This window comes from Arachis stenosperma, chromosome 1 (assembly GCF_014773155.1).
Source record: "Arachis stenosperma cultivar V10309 chromosome 1, arast.V10309.gnm1.PFL2, whole genome shotgun sequence".
NCBI classification, from domain to species: domain Eukaryota; kingdom Viridiplantae; phylum Streptophyta; class Magnoliopsida; order Fabales; family Fabaceae; genus Arachis; species Arachis stenosperma.
The window spans coordinates 50,628,737-50,650,508 of NC_080377.1; the positions used below are offsets into that span (position 1 = coordinate 50,628,737).

A 21,772-nucleotide genomic window follows, 5' to 3' on the forward strand; every position below is an offset into this window, starting at 1 on the left:
AATTAAAAAGAATTTTTGAAAAAGAGGGAGGTATTTTCAAAAATTAGAGAGGGAAAAGTAGTTAGGTGGTTTTGAAAAAGATAAGAAACAAACAAAAAGTTAATTAGTTAGTTGAAAAAAGATATTAAAATCAATTTTGAAAAGATAAGAAGATAAGAAGTTAGAAAAGATATTTTAAAATTTTTTTGAAAAAGATAAAATTTTGAAAAAAATATGATATAAAAGATATGATTTAAAAAGATATGGTTTTGAAAAGATAAGATTGAAATTAGTTTTGAAAAAGATTTGAATTTTAAAATCACAATTAATGACTTGACTCACAAGAAATCACAAGATATGATTCTAGAACTTAAAATTTGAATCTTTCTTAACAAGAAAGTAACAAACTTGAAATTTTTGAATCAAAACATTAATTTTTGATGCAATTTTCAAAAATATGATGTAAAGATAAGAAAAAAGATTTTGAAAATATTTTGAAAAAGATTTTTGAAATTTTCGAAAATGATGAAAAAATGGAAAAGATATGATTTTTGAAAAAGATTTTAAAAAGATAAGATTTAAAAGGATAAGATATTTTTTTGATTTTTGAATTTTTTTTTGATGAGAGAGAAAAACACTAAAAATACTCAATGCATGAAAATTTTGGATCAAAACACATGATGCATGCAAGAACACTATGAATGTCAAGATGAACACCAAGAACACTTTGAAGATCATGATGAACATCAAGAACATATTTTTGAAAAATTTTCAAGAAAAGAAAACATGCAAGACACCAAACTTAGAAATTTTTCATGTTTAGACTCTATGAATGCAAGAATGCATATGAAAAACACCATACAACACAAAACAAGAAAATATGAAGATCAAACAAGAAAGTTCATCAAGAACAACTTGAAGATCATGATGAATGCTATGAATGCATGAATTTTTCGAAAATTTTATGCAAGAAAAAGATGAACATGCAATTGACACCAAACTTATGAATTGACACAAGACTCAAACAAGAATCACAAAATATTTTTGATTTTTATGATTTTCTAATTTTTTTGTATTTGATTTGATTTTTTTTCGAAAAACATATAAGAAAAGGAAAATAAGAAATTCAAAATTTTTAATATGAATTCCAGGAATCATGCAATGTTAGTCTAAAGCTCCGGTCCAGGAATTAGACATGGCTTAATAGCCAGCCAAGCTTTCAATAAAAGCTCCAGTCCAAAACACTAGACATGGCCAATGGCCAGCCAAGCTTTCGCATACAGCTAATAATCAAATTAGCTTGCCTCTATGAAGATGATTTTGAAGCCTCAGTCCAAAAGAATTTAGACATGGCTTTACAGCCAGCCAGGCTTCAACATGCTTCATGAAACTCTAGAATGCATATTAAAAATTTTTTTGAATAATTTTCGAAGATAGGGAGAAGATTTTGAAAAGATTTTCGAATTTTTTTTAATAAAATAAAAATTACCTAATCTGATCAACAAGATGAACCGTCAGTTGTCCATACTCGAACAATCCCCGGCAACGGCGCCAAAAACTTGGTGGACGAAATTGTGATCACATCAATGTAGTATTCTTTGTTGTTGTATGGAATCATTATTATGGCACTTATGTGTGGACACAACTCCGTTCAACTAACCAGCAAGTGTACTGGGTCGTCCAAGTAATACCTTACGTGAGTAAGGGTCGATCCCACAGAGATTGTTGGTATGAAGCAAGTTATGGTCATCTTGTAAATCCCAGTCAGGAGGATAAAATTATGGAATTTAGAAAATCAAATATGATTAATAAAAATAAACAGAAAATAAAATGGATAGAAATACTTATGTAAATTAATAGTGGAAATTTCAGATAAGTGTATGGAGATGCTGTGCTCCTCTTGAATCTCTACTTTCCTATTACATTCATCCAATCCTTCTTACTCCTTTCCATGGCAAGCTGTATGTAGGGCATCACCGTTGTCAGTGGCTACATCCCATCCTCTCAATGAAAACGTTCCTATGCTCTGTCACAGCACGGCTAATCATCTGTCGGTTCTCAATCAGGTTGGAATAGAATCCCTTGATTCTTTTGCGTTTGTCATCACGCCCAGCCTTCAGGAGTTTGAAGCTCGTCACAGTCATTCAATCCCAGAATCCTACTCGGAATACCATAGACAAGGTTTAGACTTTCCGGATCCTCATGAATGCCGCCATCTATCTAGCTTATACCACGAAGATTCTATTGGGGAATCTAAGAGATATGCGCCCGGCCTAAAGTAGAACGGAAGTGGTTGTCAGTCACGCGCATTCATAGGTGAGAATGATGATGAGTGTCACGGATCATCACATTCATCAAAGTTAAGTGCAACGTATATCTTGGAATAAGAATAAAAGAGAATTGAATAGAAAGTAATAGTAATTGTATTGAAACTTGAGGTACAGCAGAGCTCCACACCCTTAATCTATGGTGTGCAGAAACTCCACTGTTGAAAATACATAAGTGAAAGGTTCAGGCATGGCCGAATGGCCAGCCCCCAAAACGTGATCACAGGATTCAAAATACAATCTAGGATCCAGGATGATAATATGATAGTAAAGAGTTCTATTTATAATAAACTAGCTACTAGGGTTTACAGAAGTAAGTAATTGATGCATAAATCCACTTCCGGGGCCCACTTGGTGTATGTTTGGGCTGAGCTTGGTCTATCCACGAGCTGAGGCTTTTCTTGGAGTTGAACTCCAAGTTATAACGTGTTTTGGGGGTTCAACTCCGGATCATGACGTGTTTCTGGCATTTAACTCTAGACAGCAGCATGTACTTGGCGTTCAACGCCATGTTACGTCGTCAATATCCGAATAAAGTATGAACTATCATATATTGCTGGAAAGCTCTAGATGTCTACTTTCCAACGCCGTTGAGAGCGCGCCATTTGGAGTTCTGTAGCTCCAGAAAATCCATTTTGAGTGCAGGGAGGTCAGATTCCAACAGCATCAGCAGTCCTTTTGTCAGCCCTTTTCAGAGTTTTGCTCAAGTTCCTCAATTTCAGCCAGAAATTACCTGAAATCACAGAAAAACACACAAACTCCTAGTAAAGTCCAGAAATGTAAATTTAAGATAAAAACTAATGAAAACATCCCTAAAAGTAGCTTGAACTTACTAAAAACTACCTAAAAACAATGCTAAAAAGCGTATAAATTATCCGCTCATCATATGCCTTTGGAGAAAAAAGATGCAGAAAATTAAGTAAACATGGAAAGACATATATAGAAGATGGAAACCAAAAGAGAGAAAAGAATGAGTGAATGTGTTGCTTCCCTCTAAGTTTGATCGACTCTTCTCCTCTCGCCACTAAGTTAATTGCAATAAATGCTTAGTCTTTTTAGTTGGGTTCTTGAGTTAGACTGTGAGTTTTAATTAGTTAATTATTTTTGCCAAATAGATATTATTAAAGTTAGAATCACACTTTTTTTATGACGTAAAAATTAAGAAAATTATAAAATAGAACTACTCTAAAACTCTTGTAGTTAGGCAAAAAAATGAATCATGATTAATTAGTTAAGATATTAAACTTCATGTTAGATTAAGAGTTAATATTAACTATGATGATATAATTTAATTCAGTTTGTCTGGGTTTTGAACTTTTTAATGAAAAATTAGTTTGAAAGAAATTGAAAATTATGAAATAAGTTTTGTTAATAACTCCTGTAATTCAGAGAAAAATGTTTTGTTATGATTAATTGGTAGTTTATTTCATTTAATAATTGTTAGACATGACAGAGAGGGTAACTTACCCTTTATTGTTAATAATTTGTAATTTATTTTATTTAATAATTGTTTGGCATGTTTGAGAGGGTAACTTTGCCTTTATTTTTTAATAACATGAGCATAATGTGTAATTCTATGTCAGTAAATTATGAATTATGTGTTGTGTATCTATGAATCATAAATTTTTTTTATTTATATCCTACATCAAAGTCATGAAAAAAGAATGACTATAAGATGTGAAATAATTGAGAACATTAATAAATAAACGAGTCTCTCGTTAACTTTGTGTCGTGTATAATTTAACAATTTAACTAAATTAATATTAATAGATGAGTAAAGTTGAGTCACATTTTCAATATGTGGAGTGTGTGGATAAAATAGAGTATCCTAAGAGTTACAACTATGAAATAGAAGGAGTTGTTTATTAATTAAGTGTTTTTTTCTCGACATACAAATATTTTACTCAACTTTATTTGATGGACCTTTCTACAAGAGATCCACCAAATACTTTGCCAAGTTTGTAATGTATGTTTGGTTTTGCCATCATGGTTTTGTTGACCTTTTTGCAGGAAGCGTTGTTTGACCTAGGCACTGACGCTGAAGATGTGGTTGGAGATTTGGAGTGCAATAATGGGGGGGGGGGCGTCGCTTGGATATATAGATATTGGTGGGCTTAGATCGGAAGATGTAACACCCTACCATACAGAGTCTTATGCTTAAGTCATAATTCAGAGATGGCAAGGTATTACGACCTCTAAAATAAAAATTTAGTACGTATAGTAGTATGAATGATTGATTATAACTAGGAGCCTTTGTAGAAAAAGGGGTAAACAAAAATCGCAACTCAAAGCGCAACACTCCGATCGATAACGTAACGAGTAAGGATAACCAACGCGTGATTATATATATACAAAGGAGTGTCAAAAACAGGAATATCAAGACTCAAGTTCCGGCTGCGAAGATAACCGGTCCAAGCATAGCAATATATACATATGATAAAAATAAGGAAAACCCCAAAGGAAACCCAAGGGGACACAAATACATAAAACCTATTCTCCAAAATCTCCCATAAGAGGAGTCATCACAGTTTGTATTATTTAATGGAGATAAAAGTATCTAAACAAAACATATAAACCAAAACATAGCCCCGAGAACAAAGGATCTTCGCAAATATAGAAGTCTCCAGCATGCCTCAGCGGGAAACCTCACGTCCTGCATCTGAAAACCACAAAATCCGCATGGGTGAGAACCAGAGGTCCCCAGCATGGTAACAGCTTCCACATATATAATACATAATAATGGAGGAAAGCCGAAAGCAATCCTAGAACTTCCTCCAGATAATATCAAAGCTTATAAACAAGCTAAACCATAAAGGGCATCTGACTAAAGATACTTCAGTCTAACTAATACTTCCCTTTCCAATTCCTTCAGACCTCCCAACCACCAGCAGGAGTATAAAGTAGCAAACACAGTTATATCAAGCAAGAAATATACAATTAGGAACAAGTAAGGCATTTAGACAATTAGCAAGTAATATGCAGTCAAATAGGCAATCTCAAACAATTCTTATAGTATGCATATGATGAATGCCTGTCCCTAGTGGCTGATGATATCATCTGTCGGTTATAGAGCCAACCCGACAAGTCCTGGTAGCTAACCATTGGACTGTCCCTCTGTCACGCATCCCCAACTCGAGTTATACTCGTTATAAACTTGATTATAATCATGATCTATATCCATCACCCTCACTGGTGAATATTTATGGGGACGAGCTCATCCGGGTCTTTCACAGTGCCCGGCCACACTTATGACATAGGGTCAAAAGAGCTTCGAGTCTCAACCCGGAGCACGTGGTGGCTAGCCACTGCTTCCTCCCAGGGAAACTCTCATCTCCAACAGTGGAAGTGCAACATTCACAATTCATTCAATAGCATATATGCATTTATACATGACCATAATCATGGCTCCGCCGTAACACGGCAATAATCTAGCCTTCCGGCTCACGGTTAAATCCATAACCAGCCCATTGGCATCACGGTTAAATCCATAACCAGCCATCTCATTAACAAATACGGCCTTTCGGCCCATGGCATAACAAGCACTTCCACCACCATCCTCCGCATCTCACATAATCATGCTTGATCCTCAATGATCATTCATTCTTCCCTTGCTTCACTCGCAAGTTACCTCATTCACTAGCCCCTTTTTAATAGCTAGGCATGTCATAATGATTTAAGACATAAATTGTGAGATCGGAGGCTTAGAAGTATGAGATTTGGCTTTTAAAACTCAAAAATCAACTTTGGGATGAAAACAAGGCCACGCGTACGCGCACTCCACGCGCATGCGTGGATGGCCTCAAAAACTCATCGACGCGTAAGCGTCATGCACGCTAACGCGTGGATTAAAAATTTTCCAATCGACGCGCACGCGTCAACCACGCGTATGCGTGGGTGTTCTCGTGCCCCAAGCACAACACTGGCACAGTTCTGGCATAACTCTCTGGAAAATGGCTGGGCATTGGGTGCAGCATGATGAGCGGATAATTTATACACTTTTTGGCATTGTTTTTAGTATGATTTTAGTATCTTTTAGTTAGTTTTTATTATATTTTTATTAGTTTTTAGTTAAAATTCACTTTTCTGGACTTTACTATGAGTTTGTGTGTTTTTCTGTGATTTCAGGTATTTTCTGGCTGAAATTGAGGGATCTGAGCAAAAATCTGATCCAGAGACTCAAAAGGACTGCAGATGCTGTTGGATTCTGACCTCCCTGCACTCGAAGTGGATTTTCTGGAGCTACAGAAGCCCAATTGGCGCGCTCTCAACGGCGTTGGAAAGTAGACATCCTGGGCTTTCCAGAAATATATAATAGTCCATACTTTGCCCAAGATTTGATGGCCCAAACCGGCGTTCAAAGTCACCTCAAGAAATTCCAGCGTTAAACGCCGGAACTGGCACCTAATTGGGAGTTAAACGCCCAAACTGGCACTAAAGCTGGCGTTTAACTCCAAGGAGAGTCTCTACACGAAAATGCTTCATTTCTCAGCCCAAGCACACACCAAGTGGGCCCGGAAGTGGATTTTTATGTCATTTACTCATTTCTGTAAACCTTAGGCTACTAGTTATCTATAAGTAGGACCTTTTACTATTGTATTAAGGGGACTTTGGTAGCTATCTTCGTTTTATGCTATCTTAGATCATTGGGAGGCTGGCCATTCGGCCATGCCTAGACCTTATGCTTATGTATTTTCAACGGTGGAGTTTCTACACACCATAGATTAAGGTGTGGAGCTCTGCTGTACCTCGAGTATTAATGCAATTACTATTGTTCTTCTATTCAATTCCGCTTGTTCTTTGTCCAAGATATCACTTGTTCTTCAACTTGATGAAGGTGATGATTGACGCCCATCACCATTCTCACCCATGAACAAGGTGACTGACAACCACTCTTGTTCTACAAGCATCTGAGGCTTAGTGAATATCTCTTGGATTCCTGATTGCACGATGCATGGTTGATCGCCTGACAACCGAGTGCTCGCCTGACAAACGAGCCAGCCATTCCGTGAGATCAGAGTCTTCGTGGTATAGGCAAGAACTGATGGCGGCATTCAAGAGAATCCGGAAGGTCTAACCTTGTCTGTGGTATTCTGAGTAGGATTCAATGATTGAATGACTGTGATGTGCTTCAAACTCCTAGCAGGCTAGGGCGTTAGTGACAGACGCAAAAGTATCAATGGATATTATTCCGGCCTGAACGAGAACCGACAGATGATTAGCCTATGCTGTGACAGAGCATCAGGGACGTATTTTCACTGAGAGGATGGGAGGTAGCTGCTGACAACAGTGAAACCCTACACGAGCTTGCCATGGAAAGGAGTAAGAAGGATTGGATGAAGGCAGTAGGAAAGCAGAGAGACGGAAGGGAAGGCATCTTCATACGCTTGTCTGAAGCTCTTACACCAATGATATACATAAGTATCTCTATCTTTATCTTATTGCTTTATTCGTTTATCACTATACCCATTTGAGTCTGCCTGACTGAGATTTACAAGATGACCATAGCTTGCTTCATACCACCAATCTCCGTGGGATCGACCCTTACTCGCGTAAGGTTTATTACTTGGACGACCCAGTGCACTTGCTGGTTAGTTGTGCGAAGTTGTGTTTATGCCATGGTATTGAGCACCAAGTCTTTGGAGCCATTACTAGGGATTGTTTATGTTTTGAAAAGTATTGATCACAATTTCGTGCACCAAGTTTTTGGCGCCGTTGCCGGGGATTGTTCTTGTGTATGGACAACTGACGGTTCATCTTGTTGCTTAGATTAGGCATTTATTTTTTTCGAAATTCTTGAAGATGAATTCTAGAGTTTCATGATGATTTGTTGAAATCTGGCTGGCTGAAAAGCCATGTCTAATCTTATTGGACCGAGGTTTCAACTGATCATCACAATAGCTTGTTGATCTCTATCAATCTTGCTATTGGAGCAATGATCTGCTAAGGCTTGGCTGGCCATTGGCCATGTCTAGTGTTTTGGACCGAAGCTTTCTTTGAAGGCTTGGCTGGCTGTGAAGCCATGTCTAATTCCTGGACCGGAGTCTTAGACTAGCATTGCACTGATTCCTGGAATTCTCATTAAGAATTTTGATATCTTTTTCCACTTAATTTCCGAAAAATACAAAAAAAATTACAAAATCATAAAAACCAAAAATATTTGATGTTTCTTGCTTAAGTCTAGTGTCTCATCTTAAGTTTGGTGTCAATTGCATGCATTCATTCATGTATCTTAAGGATCCTCAAGTAATTCTTGATGATTTTTGTGTTCTAATCTTTGAATTCTATTGACTTGAAGTATTTTGTGTGTCTCATATGCATTCTCATATTGTTAGTGTCAGTAGTATACAAACTGCTAAGTTTGGTGTCTTGCATGCACTGTTATTTGATTCTTATTGCATTTTGATTATTAAAAATCCAAAAATATTTTTAATTTGTGTCTTTTCAAGTCAATGATACCAAGAATTGAAGATTCAGAACATACTGCAGAGGAATTATACAGAAAAAGCTGAGCATTCAAAAATGCCCAGTGAAGAAGACAGACTGGCGTTTAAACGCCAGCCAGGGTACCTGGTTGGGCGTTTAACGCCCAAAAAGGGTGCATTTTGGGCGTTAAACGCCAGAATGTATACCATTCTGGGCGTTTAACGCCAGGATGGTGCTAGGGGGAAGATTTTGTTTTCAAATCAATTTTTTTTCAAGTTTTCAAAGTTTTTCAAAATCAAATCTTTTTCAAATCATATCTTTTCAATCAAATGTTTTCAAAATCAATTTCTTTCCTTTTTTCAAAGGTACTTACTAACAATTAATGATTTGATTGAACATCTCAAATTTGTTGCCTTTTCTGTTGAGAAAGGTTTAATGTTTGAATCATATCTTTTCTTGTTAGGCAAGTCACTGATTTTCAAAATCAAATCTTTTAAAATTGTTTTCAAATCATATCTTCTCAATCACATCTTTTTAAAACCATAACTTTTCAATCAAATCTTTTTAATCACATCTTTTTCAAAATAGTTTTCAATCAAATCCTTCTAATTTCTAATTTCAAAATCTTTTTCAAAAATCACTTAATTTCTTTTCCACTTTCAATTTTTGAAAATTATCAACATCTTTTTAATTGAATTTTCGAAAATTCTCTTCCCTCCTTCCCACATCCTTCTATTTATGGAGTACTACTCCTTCTTAATGCACAATTCGAACTCTATCTAATCAAGTTCGAATTCTTCTACCTTCTCTTCTTCTATTTTTCTTTTCCTCTGACACTTCAAGGAATCTCTATACTGTGACATAGAGGATTCCACATTTTCTTGTTCTCTTCTCTTTCATATGAGCAGGAGCAGAGACAAAGGCATTCTTGTTGAAGCTGATCCTGAACCTGAAAGAACCTTGAAGAGAAAGCTAAGAGAAGCCAAAGCACAACTCTCTTTAGAGGACCTGACCGAATTCTTCAAGGAAGAAGAACACATGGCAGCCGAAAACAACAACAATGCCAACAATGCAAGGAAGGTGCTGGGTGACTTTACTGCACCTACTCCCGACTTCTATGGGAGAAGCATCTCTATCCCTGCCATTGGAGCAAACAGCTTTGAGCTTAAACCTCAATTAGTTTCTCTAATGCAACAGAATTGCAAGTTCCATGGACTTCCAATGGAAGATCCTCATCAGTTCTTAGCTGAATTCTTGCAAATCTGTGACACAGTCAAGACTAATGGGGTAGACCCTGAGGTCTATAGACTGATGCTATTCCCTTTTGCTGTAAGAGACAGAGCTAGAATATGGTTGGACTCTCAACCTAAAGAAAGCCTGGACTCTTGGGAAAAGCTAGTCAATGCCTTCTTGGCAAAGTTCTTTCCACCACAAAGATGGAGTAAGCTTAGAGTGGAAGTCCAAACCTTCAGACAGAAGGATGGAGAATCCCTCTATGAAGCTTGGGAAAGATACAAACAATTAATCAGAAAGTGTCCTTCTGACATGCTTTCTGAATGGAGCATCATAGGTATTTTCTATGATGGTCTCTCTGAACTATCCAAGATGTCTTTGGATAGCTCTGCTGGAGGATCTCTTCATCTGAAGAAGACGCCTACAGAGGCTCAAGAGCTAATTGAAATGGTTGCAACTAACCAATTCATGTACACTTCTGAAAGAAATCCTGTGAACAATGGGACTAGTCAGAAGAAAGGAGTTCTTGAGATTGACACTCTGAATGCCATACTGGCTCAGAACAAGATATTGACCCAACAAGTCAATCTAATTTCTCAAAGTCTGTCCGGAATGCAAAATGCACCTGGCAGTACTAAGGAAGCTTCATCTGAGGAAGAAGCTTATGATCCTGAGAACCCTTCAATGGAAGAGGTGAATTACCTAGGAGAACCCTATGGAAACACCTATAATTCTTCATGGAAAAATCACCCAAATTTCTCATGGAAGAATCAAGAGAGACCTCAACAAGGTTTCAATAACAACAATGGTGGAAGAAACAGGTTTAGCAATGGCAAGCCTTTTCCATTATCTTCTCAGCAACAGATAGAAAATTCTAAGCAGAACCCCTCTGACTTAGCAACCATGGTCTCTGATCTAATCAAAACCACTCAAAGTTTCATGACTGAAACAAGGTCCTCCATTAGGAATTTGGAGGCACAAGTGGGACAGCTGAGTAAGAAAATTACTGAACTCCCTCCAAGTACTCTTCCAAGCAATACAGAAGAAAATCCAAAAGGAGAGTGCAAGGCCATCAACATGGCCGAATTTGGAGAGGAAGGAGAGGAAGTGAACGCCACTGAGGAAGACCTCAATGGGCGTGCACTGACCTTCAATGAGTTCCCCAATGAGGAACCATGGGAATCTGAGGCTCAAAATGAGACCATAGAGATTCCACTGGATTTACTTCTGCCATTCATGAGCTCTGATAAGTATTCTTCCTCTGAAGAGGATGAGTATGTCACTGAAGAGCAAGTTGCTAAATATCTTGGAGCAATCATGAAGCTAAATGACAAGTTATTTGGAAATGAGACTTGGGAAGATGAATCTTCCTTGCTCACCAAAGAACTGGATGACTTGTCTAGACAGAAATTACCTCAAAAGAGACAAGATCCTGGGAAGTTTTCAATACCTTGTACCATAGGCACCATGACCTTCAAGAAGGCCTTGTGTGACTTAGGGTCAAGTGTGAACCTCATGCCTCTCGCTGTAATGGAGAAGCTAGGGATCTTTGAGGTACAAGCTGCAAGAATCTCATTGGAGATGGCAGACAACTCAAGAAAACAAGCTCATGGACTTGTAGAGAATGTTTTGGTAAAAGTTGAAGACCATTACATCCCTACTGATTTCATAGTCCTAGAGACTGGGAAGTGCATGGATGAATCCATCATCCTTGGCAGACCCTTCCTAGCCACAGCAAAGGCTGTGATTGATGTTGATAGAGGTGAATTAATCATTCAAGTGAATGAAGAATCCTTTGTGTTTAAGGCTCAAGGATATCCCTCTGTCACTATGGAGAAGAAGCTTGAAGAGCTTCCCTCAAATCAGAGACAAATAGAGCCCCCAAAGTCAAACTCTAAGTTTGGTGTTGGGAGGCCACAACCAAACTCTAAGTTTGGTGTTGAACCCCCACATTCAAACTCTAAGTTTGGTGTTGGGAGGTTCCAACATTGCTCTGAGTATCTGTGAGGCTCAATGAGAGCCATCTGTCAAGCTACTGACACTAAAGAAGCGCTTGTTGGGAGGCAACCCAATGATTATATTTTATATTTTCTTTTGTTCTTTTATGTTTTTTTTGTAGGTTGATGATCATAAGAATTCACAAAATTAATTGAAAAAGCAAAAACGGAATGAAAAACAGGAAGAAAAACAGCACACCCTGGAGGAAGATGCTGCTGGCGTTCAAACGCCAGTAAGCCTAGCAGTTGGGCGTTTAACGCCCAGTCTGGCACCATTCTGGGCGTTTAACGCCAGAAAGGGGCACCAGACTGGCGTTAAACGCCAGAAAAGGGCTAGAACCTGGCGTTAAACGCCAGGAATGGGCATCAGCCCGGCGTTTAACGCCAGAAATGGCTCAAAACGTGAATTTTGATGCCATTTGGTGCAGGGATGACTTTTCCTTGACACCACAGGATCTGTGGACCCCACAGGACCCACCCACCACTCTCTCTCTTCTTCCCCATTCACCAATCACCTCAATACCTCTTCCCCAAAAACCCTTCACCTATCAAATCCCATCTTTCTCTTCACCACTCACATCCATCCTTCATAAAACCCCACCTAACCTTCCATTCAAATTCAAACCACTTTCCCACCCAAACCCACCCTCAAATGGCCGAACCATTTCTCCCCCTCTCCTATATAAACCCTCCTTCATTCCTTCATTTTCACACACCTTCAACACCATCTCTCCCCCTCTTTGGCCGAATACACCACCATCTCCCTCTTCCTCATTTTTTCTTCTTCTTTCTTCTTTTGCTCGAGGACGAGCAAACCTTTTAAGTTTGGTGTGGTAAAAGCGTTGCTTTTTCGTTTTCCATAACCATTTATGGCATCCAAGGCCGGAGAAACCTCTAGAAAGAGGAAAGGGAAGGCAAAAGCTTCCACCTCCGAGTCATGGGAGATGGATAGATTCATCTCAAGGGTGCATCAAGACCACTTCTATGAAGTTGTGGCCTTGAAGAAGGTGATCCCCGAAGTCCCCTTTTCACTCAAAAAGGGTGAATATCCGGAGATCCGCCATGAGATCCGAAGAAGAGGTTGGGAAGTGCTTACCAACCCCATTCAACAAGTCGGAATCTTGATGGTTCAAGAGTTCTATGCCAATGCATGGATCACCAAGAACCATGATCAAAGTGTGAACCCGGATCCAAAGAATTATCTTACTATGGTTCGGGGGAAATACTTGGATTTTAGTCCGGAAAGTGTGAGGGTAGCGTTCAACTTGCCTATGATGCAAGGAGATGAACATCCTTACACTAGAAGGGTCAACTTTGATCAAAGGTTGGACCAAGTCCTCACAGTCATATGTGAAGAGGGCGCACAATGGAAGAGAGATTCAAGAGGCAAGCCGGTGCAATTGAGAAGGCATGACCTCAAGCCCATGGCTAGAGGATGGTTGGAGTTCATTCAACGCTCAATCATTCCCACTAGCAACCGGTCCGAAGTTACTCTAGACCGAGCCATCATGATTCATAGCATCATGATTGGAGAAGAAGTGGAAGTTCATGAGGTTATAGCCCAAGAACTCTATAAAATGGCGGACAAGTCTTCCACCTTGGCAAGGCTAGCCTTTCCTCATCTCATTTGTCACCTCTGTTATTCAGTTGGAGTTAACATAGAAGGAGATACCCCCATTGATGAGGACAAGCCCATCACCAAGAAAAGGATGGAACACACAAGAGACCCCTCTCATCAAGAGATCCCTGAGATGCCTCAAGGGATGCACTTTCCTCCACAAGACTATTGGGAGCAAGTAAACACCTCCCTAGGAGAATTGAGTTCCAACATGGGACAACTAAGGGTGGAGCATCAAGAACACTCCATTCTCCTCCATGAAATTAGAGAAGATCAAAGAATCATGAGAGAGGAGCAACAAAGACAAGGAAGAGACATTGAGGAGCTCAAGCACTCCATAGGATCTTCAAGAGGAAGAAAGAGCCGCCATCACTAAGGTGGACCCGTTCCTTGATTTCCTTGTTCTTTATTCTTCTGTTTTTCGAATTTTATGCTTATGTTTATCCATGTTTGTGTCTTGTGATCATTAGTGTCTTAGTGTCTATGCCTTAAAGTTATGAATGTCCTATGAATCCATCACCTTTCTTGAATAAAAACGTGCTTAATTGAAAAGGAAAGAATTGCATGAATTCTGAATTTTATAATAGTTTAATTATTTTGATGTGGTGGCATTACTTTTGTCTTCTGAATGTATGCTTAAACAGTGCATATGTCTTTTGAATTTGAGGATCATGAATGTTGGCTCTTGAAAGAATGATGAAAAATGAGACATGTTACTGAGGATCTGAAAAATCATAAAAATGATTCTTGAAGCAAGAAAAAGCAGTGAATACAAAAAAAAAAGAAAGAAAGCAAGCGAAAAAAAAAACCGAAAAAGAAAAAAAAAAGAGAAAAAGAGAGAAAAAGAAAAGAATAAGAGTTGTGATCCAAAGCAAATAAGAGTGTGCCTAAGAACCCTGGACACCTCTAATTGGGGACTCTAGCAAAGCTGAGTCACAATCTGAAAAGGTTCACCCAATTATGTGTCTGTGGCATGTATGTATCCGGTGGTAATACTGGAAGACAGAGTGCTTTGGGCCACAGCCAAGACTCATAAAGTAGCTGTGTTCAAGAATCATCATACTTAACTAGGAGAATCAATAACACTATCCGGATTCTGAGTTCCTAAAGAAGCCAATCATTCTGAATTCCAAAGGATAAAGTGAGATGCCAAAACTATTCAGAGGCAAAAAGCTAAAAGCCCCGCTCATCTAATTAATACTGATCTTCATAGATGTTTTTGGAGTTCATTGCATATTCTCTTCTTTTTATCTTATTTGATTTTCAGTTGCTTGAGGACAAGCAACAATTTAAGTTTGGTGTTGTGATGAGCGGATAATTTATACACTTTTTGGCATTGTTTTTAGTATGATTTTAGTATCTTTTAGTTAGTTTTTATTATATTTTTATTAGTTTTTAGTTAAAATTCACTTTTCTGGACTTTACTATGAGTTTGTGTGTTTTTCTGTGATTTCAGGTATTTTCTGGCTGAAATTGAGGGATCTGAGCAAAAATCTGATCCAGAGACTCAAAAGGACTGCAGATGCTGTTGGATTCTGACCTCCCTGCACTCGAAGTGGATTTTCTGGAGCTACAGAAGCCCAATTGGCGCGCTCTCAACGGCGTTGGAAAGTAGACATCCTGGGCTTTCCAGAAATATATAATAGTCCATACTTTGCCCAAGATTTGATGGCCCAAACCGGCGTTCAAAGTCACCTCAAGAAATTCCAGCGTTAAACGCCGGAACTGGCACCTAATTGGGAGTTAAACGCCCAAACTGGCACTAAAGCTGGCGTTTAACTCCAAGGAGAGTCTCTACACGAAAATGCTTCATTGCTCAGACCAAGCACACACCAAGTGGGCCCGGAAGTGGATTTTTATGTCATTTACTCATTTCTGTAAACCTTAGGCTACTAGTTATCTATAAGTAGGACCTTTTACTATTGTATTAAGGGGACTTTGGTAGCTATCTTCGTTTTATGCTATCTTAGATCATTGGGAGGCTGGCCATTCGGCCATGCCTAGACCTTATGCTTATGTATTTTCAACGGTGGAGTTTCTACACACCATAGATTAAGGTGTGGAGCTCTGCTGTACCTCGAGTATTAATGCAATTACTATTGTTCTTCTATTCAATTCCGCTTGTTCTTTGTCCAAGATATCACTTGTTCTTCAACTTGATGAAGGTGATGATTGTCGCCCATCACCATTCTCACCCATGAACAAGGTGACTGACAACCACTCTTGTTCTACAAGCATCTGAGGCTTAGTGAATATCTCTTGGATTCCTGATTGCACGATGCATGGTTGATCGCCTGACAACCGAGTGCTCGCCTGACAAACGAGCCAGCCATTCCGTGAGATCAGAGTCTTCGTGGTATAGGCAAGAACTGATGGTGGCATTCAAGAGAATCCGGAAGGTCTAACGTTGTCTGTGGTATTCTGAGTAGGATTCAATGATTGAATGACTGTGACGTGCTTCAAACTCCTAGCAGGCTAGGGCGTTAGTGACAGACGCAAAAGTATCAATGGATATTATTCCGGCCTGAACGAGAACCGACAGATGATTAGCCTATGCTGTGACAGAGCATCAGGGACGTATTTTCACTGAGAGGATGGGAGGTAGCTGCTGACAACAGTGAAACCCTACACGAGCTTGCCATGGAAAGGAGTAAGAAGGATTGGATGAAGGCAGTAGGAAAGCAGAGAGACGGAAGGGAAGGCATCTTCATACGCTTGTCAGAAGCTCTTACACCAATGATATACATAAGTATCTCTATCTTTATCTTATTGCTTTATTCGTTTATCACTATACCCATTTGAGTCTGCCTGACTGAGATTTACAAGATGACCATAGCTTGCTTCATACCACCAATCTCCGTGGGATCGACCCTTACTCGCGTAAGGTTTATTACTTGGACGACCCAGTGCACTTGCTGGTTAGTTGTGCGAAGTTGTGTTTATGCCATGGTATTGAGCACCAAGTCTTTGGAGCCATTACTAGGGATTGTTTATGTTTTGAAAAGTATTGATCACAATTTCGTGCACCACAGTACAATCGGCGCGCCCGCGCACATCACGCGCACGTGTGGATGGCATTTTCTGGAAGATCGGCGCGTACGCGCTAGGTGCGCCTACGCGCAAGGGGTTATTCTGCTAAAAATTTTCTAAGTTAAAAGCTGCAGAATTCACAGATTCAAACTCCTATCTTCCAATGGACATAACTTCCTCATTTTAAATCATTTTTCACCCGTTCTTCGAACGGCATGGACATCCCGGATCAAATTTCATTTCTAAACAGATTTGGTACAAAACAGAGATTCGTAGTCCAAGTTATGTCCCACCAAAGTATGCCCAAAACCATGTTTTTCATAAAAACCACAAAGTGCCATTTTCAAAACAAGCCATTTCCAATTCTTTTCAAAATCAATCAAAACGTGCCAATTTCATCCCTTTTCTTTGAAATCAATCAAATTATATTAAATCCAACATCAAGCCTCCTCAACTCACACAATGAGACTTTACCACAATTTACCAAATCACTATCTCATCATTTTAACCCACTTCACCCAAGTGGCTCAAACTCAAACATATTGACATATCATATACTCTTTCTCATACCAATTCTCAACAACACCAATTCCAATAAATCATCATTGTACACAATCTGTATCATACTCACCATCAACATGGTTCAACCCACAATTCAACCATAACCAATCATCAAGCATATATCACAACATGCATATTTCTCATACATCATACCACCAAGGCATCAATAATCATCATCACATATATGACCACATCATATATCTCAATCATTCAACAACATCAACCATTCAATGCCTATCTTAGGGCCTCTAGCCTAAGTATTTCCTACCACATTACATATTAGATACGGGAAACCGAAACCATACCTTAGCTGATTTTCCCAAGCTCCACCGGAGCACTTCCAAACCACTTATCCACAAGCTCTCAATGCCTCAACACCTCCAAGAACAGATTTTTCACCACCAAATCCTTCCCAAGCTTTTCAAAATCACCAATCAAGCTCCAATATCCACACATACACAACCTAAGCCACAACCATCATACCCATACACAACATCTCAAAACCCAAACATCATAAAACAATAAAATTACACTAGGGTTGAGAATCTTACCACACTCAAGGTCCAAGGAGATAAGATTAACCTTCTCCTTCAAGAGAGTTGGGTCCTATACCATCAAAGAACCCAAAATCTCAATATTTCACCCATGAAACTCGAAAATAAGGGCTGGAATTTCGAACAGCAACACGTGGCTTACCTCAAGATTGATTGTATAGGTTTTGTAGAGCTCTCCACGGTGAACGCGTGGCCGTAAACAGAGCGGCAATCGGAGCTCTAGATCAAAAGTTATGGTGGTTTGAAGATCAAGTGAGAGAAAGAACTTGAGAGAGTGTTCTTCCCTCCATGGCCTCCATTTTCAGCATGTGAGTGTGTTTAGTGAGGAGAGAGAATGCTGAAAACTAGGGTTTTGGTCTAGTTATGTTGGGCCAAGGGCCCACTTTGGGTCCGGTTGGCCCGGTTTGGCCCGTTCGGTCCAATCTTGGTCCGAATTCTATAAAATTGGTACCGAAATTCTCGTCTCAACCTCCTCTATCACATTTAGCCATAAAAATCACATTTTAGGCTTTCTAGAATAAATTCTCATTTATGGGTTAATTAGCCTTTAATTAACCGGGTTTTACAGAAGACATTCTTCTAATGAAATTTAACACGCCTAAGGAGGCAAAAGGTTTCGATAATAACTATAGGCACATTAAAGGGTTTACAACAAGACAAGGAAAGAAGGTAACAGATATTGTCAAAGAGATTATTAGGTACACTTTTGTCTGCAATAGAGAGGGGTTCAGAGAGAAGAAATGGTTGGAGAAGACTGATAGAAAGAGGGAGCATAAAGTGGTAACTTGCTGTGCTTGTGTGGCCGAGATGAGGATTAAGAGGAAAGATGGTAGCGAAATGTGGTATGTCTCGCGATTTATTGATGAGCAAGAAGAGTAGATTTTTTTGGTAAAGAATTTCTCAAAGAATTCTCGTTGCAAGTATAGTTCTAAACCAACAAACAATCCTCACATCGAAATTTAATTTGTTTGTCACAAGTACAAACTCCAATAAAAATAAACTGAAGTATTTAAACCTCGGGTCGTTTCTAAAGGAATTGCTGGGGAGTGCTTTATTATTGGCTATGAATGAATGTTTTGGGGTTTTTGTAATAAGGGACAAGAAATGTAAATAGCAAAAGAAATAAGCTGATAACTAAGAAAGCTCTTGGCAAGGAATGAGAATTAGAAGTCCTATCCTCATTATCATCATCAATTGTGACAAAAATTGTCCATTGCTCCACTTAGTTAACCTCTAACTATGAAGGAAAGTCAAGTGGATATAATCAACTTGAGTCCACAAGTCCTAGTCAAATCCTAAGGAAAGACTAGCTTTAGTGGCATTCAAGTCAACTAGCAACTTCCAATTATCAATCAACAAAAGAGTTTGACAACTCAAGAATCTCTAATTACTCAACTCAAGTCAAGAGGAGAAAAATTTACTCTAAAATCCAACCAAGTATTTTATCATACACTTGGAAGGTATAAAAAGAAAGCATAATAAAATGACAAGAAATGTAAAATCTAACACTATCAAATGCAAGGAAATAACAATAACAAAGTAATTAAGCGATAAAGGGCCATAAAACATGAAATTACATTAATTGAAATTAAAGATCAACAAAGTACTTATAGACATGAAAGTAGCAAAATAGAAGAAATTCAACAATTAAAACCTAAATCTAAGAGAGATGAACCTAATCCTAACCTAATTCTAGAGAGAAGAGGGAGCTTTTCTCTCTAGAAAACTAACTAAAGGCTCATTATAACTACACTAAGTGCTCCCCCTTTTGACCTATCTTGAATTCTGCATGAAATAGTCTTTGGAATCAGTTGGATTTGGGCCTGGAAAGCTCAAAAATCGTCCCCAGCGTTTTCACTTTAATGAGGTCACGTGCGAGCAGCGATGCATATGCTTGGGTCACGCGTACGCGTCACTTGGCATTATCTTCTCACGCGTACGCATCGCCATGCGACTTCGTCTCCACGTGTGCGCGTCTATCACGTGTGTGCGTCGATGTATGCACTCCAAATCCTTGATTTTCCATGAATTCTCCACTTTGCATACTTTTCTCTTCACTCCTTTGATCCATTCCTAGCCTTTTCAGCATGAAGTCACTAACAAACACATCAAGGCATCTAGTGGAATCAAAAAAAAATTAAAATTAGCAATTAAGGGCCTAAAAAGTATGTTTTTACTCTCAAGCACAAATTAGGAGAAAGTCATGAAACCATGTCATTTCATTGAATAAATATGGAAAAAGTTGATAAAATCCTCTAAATTAAACACAAAATAAACCCTAAAAATGGGGTTTATCATAGCACAATCACGAGCTACTGCCGGGAAAGTTTGTTGATTTCTTGAGATCACACAGGAAAATTTCAGAGGTTGAGATTGCTCACCTAACCAGCATGCGGGATATAGGAATTAGCATTTCGAAGATCTATGAATTGTTTGTAGCACAGCTTGGTGGCTTCAACATGGTCTCGTTTACGAAGTACGATATGTATAATGAGTAGAGGAGACAAAGAGCATTGCAGGATGGAGATGTAAATGCGGCAATTTAGTTCCTAGAAGGTGTTGGTCGTGTTGATGGAAAAATGTTTTGGAGGCATAGATTGGGTCCTAGACAACACTTGTGTGACTTGTTTGGAGTGATGGGCGCAGTCAGTATGATTATGGGGTAATTGGTGATGTGCTGGAATTCGATGCGACCTACAGGAGGAACAAATACAATCTACCCGTAGTGGTATTTTCCGGGGCTAACCATCACAACCAGATGTGCGTAATTGCCACAGCGTTAGTGTCATGCGAGTCACAGGAATCTTATGTATGGGTGCTTGAACAATTTTTGGAGTGCCTGGGGGGTGAAGCACCGAAGTCGGTAATCACCGACAGGGATCTAGCAATGCACATAGCTATTCAAAGAATTTTCCCTACTACTCATCACCGGTTGTGCGCGTGACATCTTCTTTGGAATGCGACATCAAGTATTTGTGACCCACGATTCACACAACTTTTTAAACATTGCATGTTGGTAAACATCAAGACAGATGAATTTAAGGTGATATGGGAGGCAATACTTGACGAGTGTGGCATGAGGAAGGTTGAATGGGTACAGGAGTTGTACAGGAAAAAGTATTCATGGGCAACTGCTTATATTAGAGGAAGATTCTTTGTAGGGATTAGAACAACTTCTCGGTGCGAGTCTTTACTTGCCAAACTGGGACGGTTTGTGAAAAGCAGGTATGGGGTAATTGAATTTGTGACAAACTTCCAGAGGTGTATGGATTTTCTTAGAGACAATGAGGATGAGTTAGAATTTTGATCGTGCTACAGGACTCCGATCTTGCAAACTCAGTTCATAGAGTTAGAGAAGTCTAGTGCCACATAATTCACGCGAGAGATGTTTTGGAGATATCGTGAGTCGCTAAAACGGTGTATGCGGGTGAGGATAAATGCTTGTGTTGAGATAGAATGTGGCCAGACTTTCAATGTCCAGAAGTATCGCAAACCAGAAATGGCATGGCAGGTTAAGCACGAGAATACAACGAACACCTTCACGTGCTCCTGTTTGAGAATAGAGTCCTTCGGACTCCCATATGTACATATACTAGCTGTTCTGGTGCAGCTTGATGTTGTGGTTATTCCCGATACCCTCGTGCTGTGTCGGTGGTCGAAGACAGCAAAGATTGGCATGTATCTGGAGAAGTGCCTGTGTCCGTCTGGGGAACTGTCGACAATCTACCATACTAGATTGGGTGCATTCTCACAGTTGTGCAAAAGGCTCGGAAGTGTTGCCTGCGTGAGCAACGAGGACTTCAAATCCATTTTGCAAAAGGTGGGGAATGACACGTTGTTTTTGGAAATGAAGCATGGACTTTGACGAGACAATCCCGTGTCAAATAAACCGCAGGGAGGAGGCGTTAAGGATCCGGTTTGTGTGAGAACCAAAGGAACTGAACGTGGCAATCAAGTATCTCCATCAACCGATAGGAAGCGACGGAAATGCCGCAGCTGCGGAAGATTGGGCCATCGAAGGACTAGGAGCCCAGGTGTATTGCATCAGGG

The 21,772-nt window shown here is 39.2% G+C and overlaps 1 protein-coding gene and 1 non-coding gene across 2 annotated transcripts; one reads left to right on the forward strand and one right to left on the reverse strand.

Annotated features, from left to right (window-relative positions):
- Positions 1-10,172: 10,172 nt before the first annotated feature.
- On the reverse strand, positions 10,173-10,280 carry LOC130948524 (small nucleolar RNA R71). The gene has a single exon (XR_009073086.1). It is a non-coding gene; the product is annotated as a small nucleolar RNA R71 (small nucleolar RNA).
- Positions 10,281-18,304: 8,024 nt separating this feature from the next.
- On the forward strand, positions 18,305-21,095 carry LOC130979549 (uncharacterized). The gene is made up of 4 exons (XM_057903014.1): positions 18,305-18,564; positions 20,369-20,450; positions 20,751-20,947; positions 21,041-21,095. Exons 1-4 carry the CDS (start codon positions 18,305-18,307, stop codon positions 21,093-21,095), a joined length of 594 nt encoding a protein of 197 aa, XP_057758997.1.
- Positions 21,096-21,772: the final 677 nt, after the last annotated feature.